The sequence below is a fragment of the Canis lupus genome, chromosome 9 (assembly GCF_048164855.1).
Source record: "Canis lupus baileyi chromosome 9, mCanLup2.hap1, whole genome shotgun sequence".
Classification (NCBI taxonomy): Eukaryota; Metazoa; Chordata; class Mammalia; order Carnivora; family Canidae; genus Canis; species Canis lupus.
In genome coordinates, this window is record NC_132846.1 from 2740918 (window position 1) to 2763549 (window position 22632).

Consider the following 22632-nt stretch of genomic DNA (forward strand, 5'->3'; position numbering starts at 1 on the left):
GTTGTGTTCATGCCCCCAGCCCTGCACACCCCCACCCGGCTGAGATGTGCAGGGACTGAGGCTTCTGCATCTTCATGTCCCCTCCGAGCCCCTGGCAGTGTCTGCCCCACAGAAGTGTCCAGTGACAGTTTATCCACAGGAACACGCGGAAGTGTACACCTGTCCCCACGCAGACTCACCCACCCGCCTTGGGTGCCGTACCGTGACGCTGGGCACAAACTGCCCAGTGGTGTCAGGCTCCCTCCTTCCTCTGATCCCCGTCCTGGCAAGCGTGTGCACCCTGGGCAGCAGTGGCGCCTGGTGGATTTTCGGCTGCGCAGCACAGACCCTGCACATACATGATAAACGACCGATCCAAGTCCATTAATGATGAAACTGCCCTACGTGGACAAGGGACAGACGGCCAGTTCCCCTTTGCTCATCTGAACCCTGTACACACGGGTCACCGCGTAAGCTTTCCTGCTGGTTCAGTGAGGTTTATCCGGGGCTGAAAATACAAGTTCCTGCTTGATACAGTCGCCGAATAAATGATCGCAAATGCCTACCAATCGTGGTTATGGGGCATGAGCCAGAGACATGGTACAGGATGCTGTGGTCGCTCAGTTCGCCCTGAGTTCACCACTTGCCCTCATGGCCTTGTCCCCATCGTGCTCCGCGTGGCCCCAGCAGCCCCAGCAGGGCCAGCGTCCCCTTCCCTAGCTCCAAGGCAGAAAACACTTTATCCCCAAAGGGGGGGAAGTAGACTCAGGGTTTTTTCCATGTCTTTGCATTGCTTAATATGATCTCCCCCAAATCACCATCCCCTGCTTCCCACGGGAACCGCTGAAGACACCAATTTCCTACTGATTCCGGATGTGAGGCCTGCAGGGTCTGACCTCACCGATTCCTGGGGGAGGTGTTGAGACCGCGGAGCAAGTGAAAGCTCAAGAATCAGCTCTGGCTGGCACTCTGGCTCCGCCAGTATCTTGGTTGGAAGCAGAGGCAGACGGCACCGCCGAGGCCCCAAAGCCTCCCTGCCTCCCCGGCTGCCTGGACGCTGCGGCCTGGGGCAGGGCCCGGCACTGGCTGTCCCCGGCTCCCCTCTGGCCCAGCGCCCACTAGCCGAGGGGAAGAGCAGGGCAGCCCCTGACACGCAGTCTGATGTCGGAGGCCTCGGAGGGAAGGAATCCTGTGAATGTGGTGTCCCTGCCAGCCCCGGGACACGGCCGGGACCCTTCCCCAAGCACGCGCCCCTGTTCCAAGACAAACAGGAGCCTCAGGCACAGGGGCTGTGCTCAAGCGAGTCAGGAGCCATTGACTTAGGAACTGAGCGAGGGCTCCTGCCTCACTGCAGGTGCAGCAGTGCTCACGCTCCCCCTCCTTCTACTCATTCATTCATTCACTCATTCCTTCGATAGTCACCCACTGAGAGGTTGCACGGCCGGCACCACACCTGCAGCCATGAAGCCTCCCCCAGGCCTCTACCCGGGGCCCCAAACCCCAATGCCCACATCCTCGCGAGGGCACATGGGCCCCTGCCTGCCCTGTCACACTTGGGGCTGCAGCAGAGGGTCCCCTGATGGGGTGCTGGCCCGGCCCACCCGCACCACCCCCTTCACAGCCTGCTAGCCCACGGGGTCTGGAGTCCGCCTTTCTGTCTGCGTGTCCATGTGTCCAGAGAAGCAGGCAGCCGGAGAGCGAGCAACACTGTACCCTGTCGCCCTTTGGCTCTCTCAGGCTGAGGGGTCCAGGGGACGGACCAAAGGCAGCTCATCCAGCTGAGGGGGGTCACAGCGCAGAGGGGGAGAATCGCCAGGGCTCACAGTCAGGAAGCCTCTCCTCCTCCCTTGCCAGCCCCCCCCCCCCCAGCTGGGATGTGCAGCCCCACATCTCACCGAATAGGGTAGGGATGGTTAGGTGTGAGGCCATGGGGCTGCTACTCCCAGGGGAGCAGAGGTGAGGGAGCCACGGCAGCGATGGTTCGGGGAGTGCGCCCCTGACCATGAGGCACTCGCACTCAGGGCGTCCTTGCCAAGCTTCAGAACAGCCCCATAAGACACGCGTTCTCACCCCATCCTATAGACGGCCCCTCACGGATGTAGCACGCGGCACCCGACCACCCACAGGATGGGATCTGACCCCACGTATCTCAATCTAAAGCCCGCGCTCCTGCCCACATCTGACTAGCTCCCTCCACTCTCTGGCCTCACACCCCTCCCTCCAGGTCCCTTGAGGATGTAAAGACCACCCTTCTTTCCCTCGCAGCAGGTACTAGCCCCGGAGCCTTGGAGTGATATCTCCCCGAGGCTGTTGTCAGTACTGCCCAGCGCGATGGCTCATGTGGTACCTGAATCACGTCCACTGTGCTCATGCCCACACTCTATAACACTGATCCTTTGCTTTCCTACATATCCTTTATCTCCTTTCCTGCGTTTCTGGTGGCACAAAGAGCTCCCAAGTCACCGTGTTCCTGCGCAAGCTGGGGCGAGGGCAGGGGCCATGTGCACCCAAGCACACATGCACCGTGGAGAACAGCTGCGGAAGCGGCCACGCAGGTTCAAGGCCTGCGCCTGTGGCTCTGTTCCAGAGCTGGCCGGCAGCGCACTTGATCCACTTCCATCAACGGGATGTTGGAAATGCAATCTACACCTAGTCCTGAAGACAGAAGGGAGGCTCCGATCACCTTCCTCTATTTCAACACCCTTGGAAGCATCACACATCTACGGATGCACCAGGGTACGTACCGCCCAGGACTTCAAACACACGGGCCGGCCCTGACAGGCAACCGTGCCCTCCCGCCCCCCTCAGGCCCCCTCCAGACATGCGGCCAGACACCCGCCTCTGCAGCGACCACCAAAGGCACTGCTGAAGCATCCCGCTGTTGAAGGCTCACACTTCCTCCATCCTCTTGCAACACCACTTGCTCTCCACACACAACTGGCAAATTCCAGGACAGACTATAATTGAAAGAAACAGGACCAGACCAAAGAACATAAGGTGAGAGCCAAGAAAAATTTATAGGTCATTGAGAAAATTGCTCCGCTGAGCCCTGGGGAAGTGCCCACTCCCCACGGCACCAGGGCTGGGCGTGGGCCGCGGCGGATGCCCACCCCGTGTGGAGGCCGGGCAGCTGAGGCTGTGGCTGGGGGGGATTCCTCGTCCATGGAGGGCAGACACAGTCCTGGCAGACGCCAGCGAGCACACGTGCCAGCTGGAGCACAGGAGGAGAGCAAGGCCACGTCAGTGAGCACCCCGGACCAGGACGCACAAGTGGAAAATCCAGACTGTCTTCCTAAGGACTGGGATGATTCAGAAAAGCAGAACATTCTTGAGTTGGAGGAGGCCCCAGAGAGCATCTCCTCCAGACAACGGAGGACTGTGGTGTGCAGGCAACATGCCCGTTCTACAGACCCATGAAGCCCACAGGCCCCTTCTCGGAAGAATGCTGTGAGCGGCAGGAAATTAAATTCACGGGATGGCAAGGGAGACCCAGCACAATGAAGGCACTGAAAAAAATCTCTCTACAACAAATGCATGTCGTGGTCATATATGTGCTCCCTGGTCAGGGCATGGAACACCAAGACGGGACAGCAGCTCAGCATCTTGTACAGTGTTGAAGGAGGGATTAGTGAGAACGGTATTTCAGGATGTGCCGAACACTTCAAGCACTTCAGAAGAACTGTTACAGCTGTGATATGACATATAAATATGTGTTTCCCCTGCGAATACTGTCCCAGTACTGCGCAGGGCCTACAGCTTACTGCCTACTCAATGGAAAACAGTGACAAACCTCTCTAGATGGCAATGGGTGAAAAACGTGACAACAGATCCCCTGAATTCTAGCCGCAGACCCCAAGCTAAGATGCTTTACTATCCTACCATCCTTTCTTCTTATACAAAGGCCCTGTGACCTCTGTCTGCCCCACAGATAAGAAATAGCAAAACTGTTCAGTTCTTCTCAATGTCCTATCTGGTCCCTTTACCAAACAATCTGCCCTGATTTATGCTTTAAAAAAAAAAAATTGGTGGTATTTTCGTTTTTAAATAAAAATAATATATCCTGCCAAGAGATTCAAACAATATGGGGATTATATTGTAAAAATTAAGTTTTGGGATGTCGGGGTGGCTCAGCGGTTGAGCATCTGCCTTGGGCTCACAGCATGACCCTGGGGTCCCAGGATCGAGTCCCACATCGGGCTCCCTGCAGGGAGCCTGCTTCTCCCTCTGCCTGTGTCTCTGTGTCTCATGGATAAATAAAATCTTTAAGATAAATAAATAAATATTAAGTTTTAACATTTCTTTTAAGTGTTTTGTTTTCTGTTTTGTTTTTAGTCATCTGTACCCCCAGCGTGAGGCTGAAACTCATGACCTCAAGATCAAGAGTCACATGCTCAACTGAACTAGCCAGGCACCTCTTCATGTATTTTTAAATGCAGTTTCATCTAAGAATAGACAGATGGACTACAGCCTTGCTTAAAAAGCGTGGTTCTGGGACCAGCAGCATTGCCTCACTGGGGAGCTGCCAAGGAAGCTGGAACCTCAGGCCTCACCACAGACCTGCTGAGGCACCACCTGCATTTCCCTGGGAGAAGAGCTGCCCAGAGTCCGTTCTCTGCTGAGGTCTCCCTGCAGATCCCGAATGCCAACCAGTGTCAAGGATCCAACCCTCAACCCTCCAAAAGTCATGCACCATTAAACCTAATACCCAGTGGAAATAATAAACACTGATAGAATAACAGGACTAGGGATTTGGAGCAGGAGAACTCCTAACGGAATGCTGGGACTGGAAATACTGACAACAGTTATCACGATCACTGCCCTGTCATGAGCCATTCCCATGAGCCACCCCCCACACCTGACCATTTACATGAAAATCTCATTTAAGGCTCACAAACTGCCTATGGAAGGAAGCCGGTAGCGTTCTCCCCGTTTACAGACAGAAACCCTGAGGTGCGGAGATGCTAAGCTGCTCCTCAAGACCTATAGCAAGGTCCGGCTACAGGTGAACAAGCGTGCAGAGCCTGGTGCACCAGGACAGCAAAGCGAAGCCGCCTGTGGAGCCCCTGCCTGAGCCCAGCCTGTTTCCTCCCAGGCCTGCCTATGCCCGGTGCCCTCGGCAGCTGGAGGACCGAGCGGTCGGTGCCACCTTCAGTTTCCCTCTGGCCTTGTCCCCAAGGATGTGATTTTCATCAGCCCACGCCGGTATAAGAAATCGGAGGGAAAGCCTGTAGGAACTTCTACATGGTGACAGGTGCTCCTGGCCTGGCCTTACCCACTGGGGACCAGCGTCATGGTGGAAGGACTCCTCACTGCTTGGGTTCAGAGTCTAAATGAACCTGGATTTGCTGGGGTCTCAGAGCAGAATCTGACCAAGGGACCAGAACCGGGCAAAGGCGTGAAAGTGCGAGGTGGGTGCATCACCAGCTGGGTTCTAGGTCACTTTAAAGGTGTTAAAGAATGAGGCCTTCAGCACATTTTCAGACCCTATGAATCTTTCTATGGCCTCCCTATCTCTGCCTTCTCTTCACTGTCTCAGGGACCTGCCATGGGCCACCTAGTATTTCAGCTGCTTCTCTTGTGTCTCATCTCCCTTCCTTGACCATAAACTCTGAGGAGAGCCCCCCCACCCCCGCCCGGGCTGTGGCCCGGCCACAGCCTGACACCAACAGGTGCTCTGTTTCCATCAGTCACATTCAACATGTTGAATGTTGAAAAAAAAAAAAAAATGGTTGGCTTTCAGGAAAACTAGCTCAAGGAAAGCCTCAGGCTAGCACCACCCATCTTCCAGAAGGATCCATGCATGTCCCTACCTGCCTGCCCAAGCATTTCAATCAATGACAAATCCCCAGGGCCAGGAGGGAGAAGAAAGTCATTGCTCACAACCTCACAAACGACTGGGAGAGCCCCCGCGGTCCCCAGGGGAGCAGGGCTCTAGTGAAAGACGGCTTGCACAACCACAGAACATTCCACAAGCACTTGTCACCGGTGGAGTCCCTAAATCTGCCACTGAGCCAAGTTGATTGGCAAAGCCAGACGAAGAATGTCCACCCGGGGAGGTGACAAGCTTAGCCCCAAAGGGGACACACGCACAAACGAGTGACACCAACAGTCAGGGACTGTGGCCAAAGGTCAACCCATGGGTGCCCCAACCCTTCGGCTCAGCTCCCCTCTTTCTGAGCCTTCAGCGCCCACACTGGTCACCCCATAGCACGCTACTTCTGTGAGGCCTTCCAGCAGCTCAGCCCTGGGGATGTGTTTGCTTTCACTTCAGTCTGTGCCTTGGGTGCGTCTAGGTAGGTAAGGTAAGGCTTCCCTAGAGCAGCCCCCTTCTCCTTGATCACTCACCGCGTCCCTCTGGTTCTCCATCACCGGCACCGGTCTCCCCGGGGCCTGGGAGCTGAAAGACCCACCCTCACCAGCCATAAGTCCCACCCCACTCACGGAGAAAAGATGCCAGTTTTCTTGAGGACTCAAAACTCTCTTGGCTCATGGGCTGTTATTCTTTATTGGGTTGCTGTTCACTCTGCAAGTGTCCTGGGTGATCCAGATTTACTTCTAGGGGTTGGGGGACTCAAAACCAGATTTTGTTCCAGAAGGGACAGGGTCTAGTCACCTCCAAAGCAGAATCCAAAAGAGAGAAGTCGAGAAGGAAATTCAGGACCACAGGGGACCCGTGCTCTGAGCCGGCCATGCCTGGCCTGCAGCGAGGGGTCATGGGCTAATTTGGACACAAGAGTGGAAACTGCTTCTTTGAAACTGGGTCCAAGACTCAGAGAAAGGAAGCCATAGGGAAAATGCCCTTTTGCTTCTTGAAGCAGATTGTCTCACAGTTCACGAGGAAAAACCAGGGCAGAAGGAAGACAAAAAAACAGGGATGTTGCCTAGGAAGCAGTCTGCCAAAGAAGCTTAACTTGAATTGGATGAGGTCTCTAGATCTAACCATTACCAGTTCACGGAAAAGCAGAAGGTGTGAAGAAGTATGTTGAATACCCGCCCCCAAAAACGTGATCAGAGAAATCCCAAAGGTAAAGAACTTTACAGGACAAACCGCTCTGCCTCATTAACAAAACACCTGGCCAGAGAGACAGGAAAGATCCAGAGAAATTTAAGAGACTTGTCAACAAAATGCAACCCCTGGACCTTATCTGTATCCTGTTCTAACCAACCAACAGGGGCAAAAAAACATTTATGACATGACCAGGGAAATTTGAACACCATCTGGATATTGAACAATAAATAGGAATTATTGTTGACTTTTGTAGGTTTGATAACAGTGTTGGGGCGATATATTTTAAGGAATCTGTATGTCTTAGAGATATATTCTAAGGTCTTTAAAGATAAAGTCATATGATGACTGAGGTTTGCTCTAATGAATCCACTGGGGGAGGGGAAAGGACCAGCGAGGCTGATTATAGCAATCGAATGGTAAACAGGTGGTACTCATTTTGCTCTCCACCTCTATGTTCAAAATGTGACAGGACAAAAATTTTAATTCTAAAAAAAAAGGCAAGAGAAGGCGCTCATGTTTAATCAGAGCTCCAACGCAGACTCTCTGAGGTGAACACACCTTAACCTTGCTGAGCCTCATTCAGGGCCTAATGGGTTCACATCCCAGCTCACCCCCGCACTGCGCCTCAGCCAGATTTCCTGGCCTCCTCCAAGGGCTCCAGGGCCTGACCAGTATGACAGGAATAGTGACAGTTCTGCCATGTGGGGCGGCCGTGAGGCATAAACGTGTTAGTTCACGTGTACACATCCCAGCACCCCGCACCACACCGCACAAGTGTTTGTTCTTGATGTGATGCCACTGCTGGCTTCACTCTTGTTTATTCATCTCATCCTGATGGGGAGGAAGAAAAGCCTCCCTTGGAGAGGTGGCCCTCCTCCCTAGGACACCTGCATTTCAGGAACATTTCCCAGTTCTTTCCAATCACGCACTGCTCCTTCCATGCTTTCTCCACCAGCTCAGACCACGTTCTCCTCCTCCCGGTGGTGAGCACCCCGTCCTCACCTCCTCCTCTTTCATTAACAATGGCCCCCCTTGGCACCTTCCCCTCGCCAACCATCCCTAGGCCTTGCTTCCCTCCTGCCTGTTCTCAAGCCCACCTCTCACCTCCTTGTTCTGGAGGGAACAGTATGTGGAAACTGACTCCCTTCCTGGTCCCTTCGGTCACCCCGCCCCTGTGACGCCACCTCTTACAATGCCCAGAAGGACCTCTGTGCAGCAGGAAATGGAAGGGAAGTTGAAGGGACTCCGCGCTTATGAATGCATAATGCTGAACGTTTTGGAGATGGGTGGGCCCCAGGCCAAGTCTCACTAGGGTTCCTTGGTTCTATTCTTCTTACACAAGGGCCACTATGAAAGCCCGGCAGCTCCCGTGTGACAGCTTGGGAGCCATAAAGCTGCATGACATCACGAGGGCCGGGAGAAGACTAGATTTCCCAGCCCCGTCCCTGTTCTCAAGGGCCCTGCAATCCTGGAAAGAAGTCTGTGGGGGGGGGAGAGGGGCCTGCTTCAGGAGGCCATGCGCCAGTCCCAGCTTCTCCCCAGAGGGGCCTGTGGGGCTGCCCCCGACATCAGGCAGGCACCCTGCACCACAGAGGGCCCCCTCCCAAAGTCCAGTGGGTTATTACACCGCCTCCCTCCCTTAGAGTTGCACATTTGGCACATCCAGCCCCACAGGGCAGGCATCCTGGAAGAGGAGCGCCACCCCAATCTCTCCTCTGCATTTCTTTCGGGATCATTTCTTTTCTACCACACAAGACAGGTCATGCGGCCAAGTTAGGAACGTAGATATTGGCAGTCAGCCCAGTGGACTCCCACTCTACCTCTGTCACTACAAACTCACTGGAGTCCAGGCTCCCTTTCCTACAAAATGAGGAGGCTGGAGTTCAATTGGTAAAGTCCCTTCCAGTTACAGCGGTTCTGCTGCTTGTTAATAAAGCGTGCTACCTCCTCCTCCACCAAACTGCATCTCTGGGTTGACTGGACCCCACATTCTTCACCTTCAGAGTGACCACCAACCAGCTCTCCCCTCCCTGCCTCACCCCTCCTTTTCACTCTCTTCCTCCTCTGCCTCTCTCTCTCTCTCTCTCTCACACACACACACACACACACACACACACACTCACACACCCCATGTCCCTCGCAACCCCTAAGAATGGAGAAGTTCTCCCCTCGCAACTCTGCAGGCTACTTGTTTGCATACTATTTGCATGGATCCAGATGGCAATGTGACACTCGTTTGCATGAACGTATAGAAGACGTCATGAAATAATCAACCCAGCCTCTCTAACAGCTCAATGCTTCAGAGCCCTGAAATGGGACCAACAAAAAAAAAAAATCTCACTAGGTACACCAGTGGTCTCCAGACCTTTGAGGACATCAGAAGGAAGTATCAGAGCTTCAAGGCACATTTATTTCTATCACATCTTCTAAAATGTTCTATTTTTGAATGGATGCATTACACTCCTCAAACCATATTAGCATAACAGGATATGTATGTAATTTATAAATATGTCTATAATGGGGCTTCAGGCTCAAAATGATCTTGGATATGGGGTGCATATGATAAAAAAAAAAAGTCCATCATAACTCTAGTCCATCTGCCAAAGTTAGAAATAGTTACAAAGGTTTTAGTCCAACCATCAAAGCAACCAAGAGAGGACCCAGGTAACCCTCTGCCAAGGCCCACCCTGTCCCACAGATACCAAAGCTCACTAGGGCACCAGTCAAACAGCTTGCCAACCCCCTGGGGGCCTCACAGCCTCTGGTGTCGCCTTCTTCCCAGAGGTCTACTCCTGCTGTGAATTACCATCAGTGAGGCTCACATTTTAGCCAAAAGAACATTGGCACCCACCCAAGGAACCCACTCTCTTTCCAGAACAATTGGCCGTGGCCTTCAGGACTTTTTATTTCAAGAGTATACATTCCATTCGAGGGTGAGGAGTGTTGCAGAGAAACTGCTGGTCCTTTCTAGATCTTCTCTTTGGGATTTACTCAGTGAAACCAGAAGCATTTTTTATCAAACAGAAAAAATATAAACTTCGTCTTTAAATAGATAGATGACAGAGAGACAGACTGACAGATGAAAATGAAGAAAAATTGGCTCTCTGGATGAAGAACCCTCACGTACATCAATCCAAGCTACTCCCAGCTGGGAGGGTTCCCAGAGACACGGGCTGCTAAACGTGAAGGAACTTCATAGAAAGTAAGAAGTCACTGTTTCGTGAGTGAAGACTTCACTGTGGCGGGATTAGGACTTGACCAGAGCACAGAAGCCGGAGATGCCAGGCTACTCACCCACACACTGGTTGCTCTCATCCATCTGGTATCCAAAGCGGCATATGAGAGGCCTCGAAATGGTGGGGTAGTTTGGAGCTGATAGTGGTGGGGCCGCTGCTGGGTACGGACCCGTGTATGGGTTTGAGTAGGGGTTCGAGTAGGGCCCTCGGTACACTGGGTTTGTCCGGGGGATGCATAAATACCCGCCGTTTTGGTTAACACACATCATGTCTCCTCGGCAGGCCTCAGGGATGGTCCGGCATTCATCAATATCTGGAAGGGCCACGGAAAGGATGAGTGTTAGCGGCTCCCTGCCCATGCCCTACGTGCTGCATATTTAAGCCAAAGACCCCAAGACCTCTTCACTACCACATGCTCCCAGACGCTGAGGAGAGTCCCTGGTTCATCACTGCAGGGACTCTCACATGCTGGCTAAATGGGATCACACTGACCAGCGTCACCTGAGCATCAGCCATTAGAGACCACATCACCATTTGGGGGCCGTATCCACAAAACATTATCACCCCCATTTGAAGCCCAAGTAAAAACACTATCAATTAACATGAATAGAAGGAAAAACAGGAAAAAGGAATCTATAAATACTAAACTAGAGGATCTCTCTGTGAGTAACACCTCAGAGGCCCCCCTGTGCCCCTGGGAAACATGGGGACAGACCTAATCATTACTCCCACCTCTACTCCAAATAACAGCTGGGCACGGGAGACAGCCGCTTGCACGCAGGAAGACGTCCGGCCTGGCTGAGAGCTAGCCACCTATTAGCAAAGTGGAGGCTTCCTTGCAGGTCAGCTCACACTGAGCCCACAACAGGCCCATTTCCAGACAGGCTAATGTTCTGCTCATCATGCCAGGAGCAGGAGGCAGGTTCCTGAGAAAATCGGCCCTGCAAGGATGGGGCAGGGGACCCCTGGGCTCTGGCTCCAGCATAGCAGCCTACTATCTGAGCCTACCCGCTGGGCCCTGTCGCAGCCTTGGGGTCACTCCACAGGGGCCAGCGCCTGGGGGACACATGTCGGAAGCCCGATGGCTCACCCCAAGCAGCCCCTCCAAAGAAATGCACACGAAGGCCCACCAGGAAAGGGAAATGCTGAGGCTCAGGTGCCCCATCTGCAGCCGTAAGCCTGAGGCCCTCCAGAAGGCCGGTGGGACAGAAAACAATGGCCCGCTGCCCCCCTCTCTGCCCCTGGCGCACCCCCGTCTCCCAGTGCCTCTAATCAAAGTGCACACCCAGGTTTTCCACAGCAGGGTTGTGTTGTTCCTCACCACTCATCACTTTTGGGAACCATGTGTCTCTCCTCTGGGTCTTAGCTGACGTGAGCTCCAGGAAGACACAGCCCCTGGCTTCCATCAAATATAATCAAAAAGCTAAATACACCCCCCAGGTGGGAGCAAGTGGGGCTGCCTTATTGTCCTGGTAGAGGAGCTATGCTCCAGCCACAGCAAACTATTCTGTACTCGCAGTGTCCTTTCCACCCCGGTCTTCACTTCTGCTGTTTCTTCCACTTGGGATGCCATTTCTCAGGATCCTACTCATCCCTCAGTTCTCAATTCAGGGGCACCTGAGTGGCTCAGGACATGACTCCGGGGTCCGGGGATCCAGGACCTCCCTCTGCCTATGTCTCTGCCTATGTTTCTCATCTGATAAATAAAACATTAAAAAAAATACTAGATTCAAATGTGGCCTCCATGAAGGCTTTTTTTATTGACCCCTGACATAAGACATCACTGCCTCCCCTACTTCTGTAGGGCCCATGGCTCTGGCCTTAACTTGGCAATGATTGTTATTCCAGCACATACGGTGTTCTCTCTGTCCAGGTCTACCTTTTCCACCAGATGACGTACTAGGAGAATAGCCCCCAAATGTCAGTCCTCATCCTCGGAACTGGTGGCAGCATCAGGCTACTCAGTAAAGGAAAATGAGGTAGCAGGTGGAATTTAAGCTGCTACCCGGCTGACCTTGAGATGTGGGGGGATTACATGAGTGGGCCCAGTGTCATCACAGAAGTCCTTAAAAGCAGAAGAAGAGGCAAGAAGGGTCAGTCAGAGAGATGTGACAACGGGAAAAGAAGAGATCCAGAGCCTGTGAGGGACTTAACCCACAGTGGTGGCTCTGAAGATGGAGGAGGGGACCACGAGGCAGGGGATGAGGAGGGAAAGACCTCTACTGACAGCCAGCAAGGACCTGGGGGCTCCAGTCCTGCAACTGTGGGAAATGCCACGGGAATGCAAACTGGTGCAGCCACTACAGAGAGGGATCTGGAGGTTTCTCAAAAAGTTAAAAATAGGACCACCATATGGTCCAGCAATCCCAATTTTGGGTACTTATCTGAAGGAAATGAGAGCAGAACCTCAAAGAGACACCTGCACTCCCATGCTCCCTGCAGGGCAGTTCACAAGAGCCAAGACGTGGAAGCCACCAACGTGTACATCAGCAGAGGAATGGATAAGGTGGGTGAAGATGTGTTTATATCAAGGTACACACGCACACACACATATTCATACACATGCACACTCAGTGGGCATTTTCAGCCATGAGAGAGAGAGAAGGAAGTCCTGCCATTTCCAACACCATGGATGGACCTCGAGGGTGTTACGCTAAATGAGATAAGCCAGGCGCAGGAAAACAAATCCTGTACGACCTCCCTTATATGTGGAATCAAAAAAGCCAAACTCATAACAATCGTGAGTAAAAGGGTGGCTGACAAGGGCTGGGGTCTGGGAGAGGCTGGTGAGGGGAACAAAGTCTCGGTTATAAGTTGCGTGCGTGCTGGTACAGCACCGTGAGGGTCGCTGACACACTTGGAAACTGCTAAGAGAGCAGATCTCACATGTTCTCACCATAAGAAAAGAAAGGTGACTATGTGGTGTGACGGAGCTGCAGCAGGGGCTGCGGCAGCGATCACCGTGATACGTACGCGTGTCACACCAATGAGTCCTACCTACACCTTGAGCTCACACAACGTGGTGTGTCCATTGTATCTCAATGTTTCCAAAAAAAGGAAGTGGATTCTACCAACACCACCAGTGAGCAGGGACAAGGAGTCTCCCCGAGAGCTCCTCGAAAGGAGCAAAGCCTTGCTGGACCTCCATGTTTGCCTGGGAGACCCCCATACAACCTCCGACCTACCAATAACATAGATAATGATCCATAGATCACTGAGCTGGGAGATACATTTTTGTTGTTTAAACCACTACATCTGTGGCCATTGGTTACAGCAGATAGGAAGCGAATGCGGAGAGCCCCGGGGACACGGATCCGTGTGGCCCTTCCTGCCCCCTCGCAGGACTGCCCACAAAGGAGGTGATTGACCAAAGGCCATTCTTGACACCTTCTGTGGCCCTGTTTTCTTCCACGATCCAGGCCAACACAGATTTCATTATGTCGAGCAACGGCCGAGACAGACATGGCCCTGTCATCGGGTCTATCACCAAACATCCCCCACCCCAGCGCAGGATCCTCGGAGGCCCCGTACCTAAACACTGTCCTGACGAGCGGTCCAGATCGAAGCCATTAGTGCATTGTTGCTGCAGGCAAGGAGAAAGGAGACAGAGGTGAGCTTGTAGTCCTTCGTTTTTTTTTTTGTTTGTTTTTTGTTTTTGTTTTTGTTTTTTTAATATAAAAGTATTACAAGGATATCACAGAAAGTTCCAGAAATGAAGTAAAGGGAAAAAAAAAAAAGCATCTGTAACACCAACACCTATTATAAGGCCTATTTACCCCCATTCTTCTTAGTATTTTTTATCATCATTGTACACTGAGCATCACTCTTTAACCCCCGCCCCCCACGTCATTGCTTCAAAACCCCCAATTGTAGCAGATTTGGGGGCTATCTCCCACTGTAGCTATGAAGGGCAGTAACCACACTTGGTCTGCATGGTGATGAGGCACATCTGTATTCATCTCTTTCCAAGAATGGCTACAACTGCGGTTAAGGGCGATCACTCTTACCCCAGGTGCTATGTGACCCCTTGTCAGGGACTGTGGTGAGCACCCTGCCTGCTGTGACATCCCCTCCCTGCACCCTCCACCCTGAAAGCTGTACACACAGCAAAGTGGTGGGTTTGGTAAGAAAAGCCGACTTGGGGAAACCCCTCTACTTGCATCTCGGCACAACAACCACACAAAGATGCTTCCAGAAATAGGCCTCAACAGTCCCCAAGGGTCGTGGTCTTCACGTGCACCTCAAGGCACAGCTTTACGGCCTCAGAAAAATGTCATGGGGCCGACAGATCTCGGAGGCGAGGTGGAGAAGGAATGCTTCTGACCATGGGGATCCCCTCCCTGGCCCTCCCTGCAGCTCCCAGGGCTTGGCTTCCCAGGGCCATGGGCTGGTGCTTGGAGATGATGGAGTCAGCCTGTATTCATGGGAGGGCTCTGGAGGCTCAGGGCCTCAGGGCCTCAGGGCAAAAGAAAGGGAGCAATGAGCCAGGAGGCTGTGCCATAAAGCTCGGGAAACCGCGAGACGGATGTCCGGGACTGGCTTACCCACTAAGCGCCAGTGAGGGCTCAAAGCCACCAGCCTGCCCAGCATCAGCCTCTCACCTACAACTTCCTCTGCCTTTATCTCCTCACCCGTGAATGGGGGTGACAGTGCCTCCTTCCAGGCGGTTCCAAGTGTCAATGTTTGCAAAGGGCCTAACATGCACCGTGCAGCCCAGGACCCTGTCCTCCCTGGGCCTGGATGTCACCGTCTGTCACCGTGAGGCTGGACCACCAAACTCCAAGGCCCCTCCAAGACCCTGTCTATCCCTAATAGCCTGAATCTATTTTGAAATTCGTAATTTGAAGTGAAAAAAATATACTCCCCCACCCTTAGCCCTGCTCCGTGGTGAGGCCTCACTCATTTCTGAGCTAGAGTTAGAGGCCGCTCTGAGTTTTCAGGAGGGATGTACCCACAGCCCCCAAGGCTAACATAGACATGGCTTCGTAAAGTCCGGGCCCCCACCTGAGCCTCCCCCCCACCAGCCCTCCACACTCCTGCCAGGGGCTTGGCCCAGACGCAGGACCCCCATCCCGCTGGGGATGCGCGTCTATGGAGACACAGTCCCACATGGGCCACGTGCACGAAGGGCACCGCCGCCCCCAAGCACCACAGCACCTCTGACTTCTCAACACTGACTGTGAATCAAGACCTGAAAGACATCACGGAGGCAGCGGATCCCATTCCCAGTCTCAGATTAGGGATCAGAGGCCTCAAGTCACAGCCCTGCCACTTAAAGACGACGACGTTGTCACCAGGGGCAGGCAACCGCCTCTCAGAGCCTGGCTGCCCCCTGCATGCAGGGGTGGAGCTCAGCTCAGGTGAGCTGTGGCGCCCCTCTGCCCCCCCCCCCACCCTGGGATTCCAAAACGCAGGGCTGGACACCCTCATTCCGATATTTAACATGCTTCTAGATAATAAACAAAGTCAAAATCATACCTGTGCCTTCCCAGGGCTCAGAAGACAGACAGCCAGAATGGTAACGGTGAGAATCCTGCGGGGAGCAAGAAGTTGATACATAAATACCCATGATCGTTCCAGAATCCAGGTCTGGGAACAAACATGGGTCTCACGCTGCCCATGATCCTGCAATGGGGACTCCACCCTGTGTATTTATGGGGGGGCCAGGTCAGCAGGCTCCAGATGCCCCCGATCGCCCCAAACAAAACCACGCCTCTTCTATTGGTTTCGAGTGTTGGGATAATGTGTAAGATGACTTTTCTTTTTTAGGTAAAAGGTTTTGCTGCTTCAAAGAGAAAGTCTGAAACCCACCCCTGTGGCATGACCAATGTACTGACCGACTGCGCCGTCTCTACCTCTCACACAAGATTTGCCTGAGGTTGGAACGTCTTTTTCCTGAAACGGATTCAGGAGTGACCAAGCCCACAGCACCCTCGAGGGAGGAGGCAGGCACCCACGTGAAGCACTCGAGCCCTGGGGCACACGGGGGTCGGCGGGAAGTCCCCTAAGCCCAGAGCTGCCCGCAGGCCCGCCGCCCCCAACCTCCCCGAGCCTGCACCTCCCAGGCTTCGGCACCCACGAGCTTCCATCCAACAAAATCGTGGTGGCCAATATGCCTTAACCTCTCAGTGTAGATGCCACCTTACATCTGTCAGCATGGCTTATAATCAAAAGAGCAGAAACAGGGGCCCGGGGGTGGGGGTGGGGCTCAGCGGTGAAGCGTCTGCCTTCAGCTCAGGGCATGACCCCGGGTTCTTGGGATGAGTCCCACATCGGGCTCCCCACAGGGAGCCTGCCTCTACCACTCCCTCTGCTGCTTACCCTGCTTGTCCTCTCTCTGTATATAATAAAGAAATAAAATATTTTCTTTAAAAAAAGCAGAAAACAGCACACGTTGGAAAGGATGTGAAGCCACTGGAAGCCTGTGCGCAGTCGGTGGGGAAGTCTGATGGTGCAGCTGGGTGGTAGCCGCCCGGGAAATTAAAACTGCATGTACCATAGGCTCCAGCAATTCCACGCCCTGGAGAACACGCAGACGAAGTGCAAGCGGGGCCCTGACGGGGTATCCACACACCCGGGTTTACAGCAGAGTCATTCACAACAGCCCGAAGCTGAAAGCAACCCCAGGGTCCCCAGGCGGAGGGGTGGGTGAGCGGAATATTCGGAATATTCGTCGGCTTACCAAGGAGGGGATTTGCGGCGGCGGGAGCCAGGCCACCCCAGGGACAGCCCCGGGGATGGGGGGACAGGGAGCTCGGGACACGACCCCCCCAGCAGAAGGATAAATACCCTCCAAGTGTGTTTACCTGAGGGCCATGAACAGCTAAAGGCCTAGAGAGAGTTGGACGGGGACGCGGGGGGCACAGGGGAAGGAAGAATGGGGGTGGGGCGGGGGGAGGCAGTGCTTCGCAAGGACGGAGTCTCAGTTTTGCAAGATGAGAAGAGTCCTGGAGACCCACTGTGTGACTGCACCGAGGGCAGTCAATGCTACCCAATCCTAAACTCAAAAAGGGATCCCGATGCTGTAGGGGCACCTGGAGGGTTCCGTTGGTCAGTGTCTGACTCTTGATTTTGGTTCAGGTCGTGATCCCAGGGTTGTGAGATTGAGCCCCATGAAGGGCTCTGTGCTCAGAGGGGAGTCTGATTGAGACCCCCTCTTCCTCTGCCCTCCTGCTCATGCTCGTGTGTGCTCTCTCTCTCAAATAAATGAATAAACAAATCTTTTTTTTTTAAATGATGACAATGGTTTAAAAAAAAACCTATGTAAATGAAGAGCTATTTAGTGCTATTTTAGTGTCTAGTTCTGTAATGATTCATCCAAGTGAGTGCTCTTTGCCAACAGAGATCCTAGACAGAAGAGCAACCAAACTGTGACCCCATCGCCACCCTGGGGAGCTGGCGGGAGTGCCACCTGAACCCGTACCATCTCTGCAGGTTGGCAAGGGCACTTAGAGACAGGCCCCGTGAGCACCACGTGAGCCAGGATGCGGGCAAGGAAAGGGCCGCCTGAGAAGGCTTCCTGGAGGAGGTGCCTTGAAGACCTGCCGCTACCAGCGCACACCTCTACTCTACAACTCCTCCCTCCATAAAAAGAACTTTCGATAGATGCCACTCAGTGCATGACACAAGGTTCATGTGAACCAGCAAGCCCGAGGGCTCAGAGGGCCCTGGCACCGAGCTGACATTCCGGGGAGGGCAGAACTGAGATGTGGTGCGAGAAGACGCGGGCTCGCTTCCTTCCTCGAGCCCCGGAACCAGAGAATAAAGACCCTGAGAGTCCACATGTTCTCATCTTGTCTGAGTGCCTGTGTGAGCCAGGTCTTACAATGCCCGAGACAGCCCTGACCTTATAAAGTGCAGAGCCAGATCCCAGGACTGTTTGATATTTGTGATGGCCAGATTTATATCTGGAAGGAATGAAAGAACAATAACAAATTTATTTTCCAAGCTGTATATTATGAATTTCAATGTTTTCCTGTTTCTTCACACGAAGTTTCCTTTCGCCAGGTTATAAAATCCTGTCTCGTTTATGTTGGAGACGGAACAGCCTGGCTGAAGGCGGAAGGCTCCAGGAGCTAGTGGAAGCGGCATGCTGACCCCCGCCCCCGCCCCCGCCCCATCTGCCCGGTACCCCCCTACGCTGCGGGGCAGCCCCCGGCAGGTCCGCTCTGAGCGCTGCAGCCTGAAGCCTGGCCCCGGCGGGAGCCTTGGGGTCGACGAAGACGGGTCTTTTGAAAACGAAGCGGCTCCCGCCTCGCTGCCCTGCCCCTCTCGTGAAGGCAGATGCCCGGTCGTGCAGAGCCCCAGGAGCCTCCGGAGGTGAAGGCTCGCCCGAAAGTCCGGGGCAGCCTGCTGCCCGCCGCCGCCCGGCTCGGTCCCGGGAGCCCGGGGCTTCCTCGGCTCGGGCCGCAGCTTCCCCGGAGGGGCCGAAGCGCGCTCCCGTGTTCTCCGGCTGCCGACCCGGTCCCCGCGGCCGCTGGCTGGGGCTGGGGGCTGGGGGCTGGGGGCTGGGGGCTGGGCGCCGGGATGCGGGCACCGACCCCGCGCACACGGCAGGCGGCCTCGCGCGGCGCGGCCAGGTGAGCGCCCGGCCCGGCCCGCCCCGGAGACCCCGGCTCGGCTCGGCTCGGCTCGGCTCGGCTCGGCTCGGCTCGGCTCGGCGGTGCGAGCGCGCGGGCGGCCCGGGGGGGCGGGGGCGGGGGCGGGGGCGGGGGCGGGCGGGCGACCCCCGGGCGGGCACCTACCTCTGGAGTCCGGGCATGTCCGCGGCGCGGGGGCCGGGGCCGGGGCCGGGGCCGGGGCCGGGGCCGGGGCCGGGCGGGGCGGCGAGGGGCGGGGGCCTGCAGCCGCGGCCTGGGCTGTGGCGCCGTCCGCGGGGCTCCGGGGCTGCCGTCCGGGGCACCAGCCCGTCGCGGAGGGGCCGGAGGGGCCGGGAGGGGCCGGGAGGGCCTGCGTCCTGCGGCCGCGGCGGAGCCCGCTCGGGGAGCACCTGGTTCCGCTTAGCCCCGCTCAGTCCAACTGCAGGAGGAATCTTAAAAATGAACACTTCATTTTCTAAGTATGTTAAACAATGCAAATGGGGCCTCGGTCTGCACACAGCTGGTTCGGATTACGGCGCTCACCCCTGGCGACGCTCCTCACAACAACCTGGGGCGCCCGCCAGCCCCCGGCCCGGCCCGCCCCGCCCCGGCCCCCGCAACCCCGCCCCCGGCCCGCCCCGCCCCGGCCCCCGCCCCCCCCGGCCCCGGCCCGCCCCGGCCCCCGCCCCCCCCGGCCCCGGCCCGCCCCGGCCCCCGCACCCCCCGCCCCCGCCCCCGCCCCCGCCCCCGCCCCCGGCCCGCACCCCAGGGCGGCGACCGGCGGGCCGGGGCGGGGCCGCGCCCGGGGGGATGGAGCCCGCAGCCCGCGCAGTGCGCACCCCGGGCCACGCGCCCACCTGCACCACACGGCGCCCGGCCGCGAACCCGCACGCCAGGCCCCTTCCCCGGGCGCCGCGTCCCGGAATGTCTCAAGAAAGCTTGAAAAAAAACTGTCATTAGAATCTTAAAAAGGGGATGAGCGCTGGGTGTTAGTTACGACGTTGGCAAACTGAATCCAAATGAGACTTTTTAAAGAATGAAATGAATTTTAAGACTTAAAAAAAAAAAGTGTTCCTTGGCCTGAAAGTGATTTTAACGAGGGAAATGGTGATTGGAAAAGACAAAAAAGGACAGTCGGGGAAAGCAGAACGATGGCAAAGAACCCAAAAAAGCATGATGTTCAGTGTTTTACATCCAGTGTATCGGCCGCTTCAAACTGTTTCTTTTTCTTCCTTTCTTTCTGCTTTTAAGCACTGAACCTTTTTCCTCAGCAAAGACACTGTTGCAGAAAAGACAACGGATTGTGGAATTGGCACTAGTCCTAACTCCTCCTTCTTCACCTGCGTCTCCCCTCCCTCCCCGCAGCAGGGCCCACCCTGGAAAGGCCCTGATGAGGAGGCCCTTTCTCCTCCGGACACTGTGCGCAGTAGGAATTAGGATCTCGGCTCCGCGAGACTGTGGGACTTTAGGGAGGGCACCTGGGTGGCTCTGCGCTGGAGTGTCTGCCTTCACCTCACCGGGTGATCCTGGGATCCTGGGAACCTGTCCTGCAAGGAGCCTGCTTCTCCCTCTGCCTGTGTCTGCCTCTCTGTTTCTCATGAATAAAATCTTTAAAAAATAAATAAAAATACATTCTATTTATAGCGTTGTTCACCGATCCCAATTGTGAAAGCTTATAAACAGCCTTAACGTCCATCAGCTGGGACCAATAGGGTTAAATAACACACGGGACTTCCAAACCCGGACTATTATGCAACCAACAAAAAAAAGCTGGGCACATCAGAGAACGTACTGGATGACTGCTTTTATATACAATTCTGAACGCCGTCGTGACTGTGGGCACTTCTGGATGCTGATAACATTTGAGTTATTACTCTGGGGACTGGTTACACAGCGGAGTGGACACTCAGGATTTGTGAAGGCTTACGTATGTCACACTTCATTATTTTTTTTAAAGGACGGAACCACTTCCTTGTGTGCTTGATATTGAAAGATTTCCGGCAGAGTCAAAAATGGTAGGATATCAGTAATTTCACATAACTCAATATAGTATATTAAGTGTAAAAGCAAGTTGTAGAACTGTGTGGAGCATGACACCATTTGAGAAAAAAAAAATATGTACACAAGTTCTTACTTCTGTATGTAAAGAAAAGGCATCTCTTGCAGGATACATGAGAAGCTTAGTGTTGTGTCCTAGGAAGGAAATGGGGGAGGCAGCTGGGAAAAAGAACTGAAAGGAAAATTTGCTCTTCACTGTTCTTCACCGGCGACAATCTTGACGTCGGTGCAGGTCATGATCTCAGGGTTGTGAGATCCAGCCCCACATCAAGCTTCATGCTGGGCATGGAGTCTCTTTGGGATTCTCGCTTTCCTCTCTCTCAGCCCTTCCACCACTTCTTTCATTCTATCTAAAAAATAATAATAATAATAAAATTAAACATATATTCTATTTATGTGGTGCTATTTGGGAAGTAAAGAGTTTTAAATGACTTAACCCATGGACCTCGCTTATAGTATCAACTGTCTTGAGGGAGAAAAAGGGGGAGAAAATTAATATGCCTGTTTTCTACAAATTGAGCAAATTGGGGATCTTGAAAGCAAAACTGTCCAGGGACCCATTATGGGCCAGAGATTGTTTCCATTTTAAGACTCCAAAATTAGGAATGCAAACTGATACAGCCACTCTGGAAAACAGTATGGAGGTTCCTCAAAGACTTAAAAATAGACCTGCCCTACGACCCAGCAATTGCACTGCTGGGGATTTACCCCAAAGAGTCAGATGCAGTGAAACGCCGGGACACCTGCACCCCGATGTTTCTAGCAGCAATGTCCACAATAGCCACACTGTGGAAGGAGCCTCGGTGTCCATCGAGACACGAATGGATAAAGAAGATGTGGTCTATGTATACAATGGAATATTCCTCAGCCATTAGAAACGACAAATACCCACCATTTGCTTCAACGTGGATGGAACTGGAGGGTATTATGCTGAGTGAAGTAAGTCAATCGGAGAAGGACAAACAGTGTATGTTCTCATTCATTTGGGGAATATAAATAATAATGAAAGGGAATAGAAGGGAAGGGAGAAGAAATGTGTGGGAAATATCAGAAAGGGAGACAGAACATGAGAGACTCCTAACTCTGGGAAACAAACAAGGGGTAGTGGAAGGGGAGGTGGGTGGGGGGATGGGATGACTCGGTGATGGGCACTGAGGGGGGCACTTGATGGGATGAGCACTGGGGGTTATATGTTGGCAAATTGAATTTAAATTAAAAACAAACAAATAAATAAATAAAAATTGAAAAATAAAATAGAATAAAATAAAACTCCAATCAATAAATAAATAAATAAATAAATAAATAAATAAATAAATAAATAAAACTCCAAGGTTGGAAGAGGGGAGTTAGGGTTGCAATGAAAGACCTGGTCTTTGTCTTGGTTTCACCACCTACCTGCTAGGGTGACCTCCGGTGAATCACTTAACTTGCATCTCGGTTTCCCCATCTGCAAAAGAGAGATAATATTTATCTCTCAGGGTTGATGTGGGAATAGAATAAAAGTTGGTGATCCTCATGATAGTCACTGTGTCCAACTCCTTACCCTATACAATCCCCCCAAAATATCTTTGGGGGGGATTGTATATCTAACAGATGGGGGCACCTGGGTAGCTCAGTGGTTGAACATCTGCCTTTGGCCCATGGTGTGACCCTGGGGTCCTGGGATCAAATCCCACATCGGGCTCCCTGCATGGAGCCTGCTTCTCTCTCTGCCTATGTCTCTGCCTCTCTCTCTGTGACTTTTTTTTTATCTCAAAAAAAAAAAAAAAAA

General features: G+C 53.7%; 1 protein-coding gene across 1 annotated transcript in view; it reads right to left on the minus strand.

The window, feature by feature from the left end:
* FBLN5 (fibulin 5) overlaps positions 1–19107 on the minus strand; it is a 69602-nt gene extending 50495 nt beyond the window's left edge. The window contains exons 1-4 of the mRNA XM_072837809.1: positions 18969–19107; positions 15703–15757; positions 13756–13807; positions 10283–10537 (exon numbers count right to left, since the gene is read on the minus strand). Coding sequence (XP_072693910.1) covers positions 10283–10537; positions 13756–13807; positions 15703–15757; positions 18969–18985 — 379 coding nt within the window. The 5' untranslated portion in view covers positions 18986–19107. The remainder of the gene's footprint in view (positions 1–10282; positions 10538–13755; positions 13808–15702; positions 15758–18968) is intronic.
* Positions 19108–22632: the final 3525 nt, after the last annotated feature.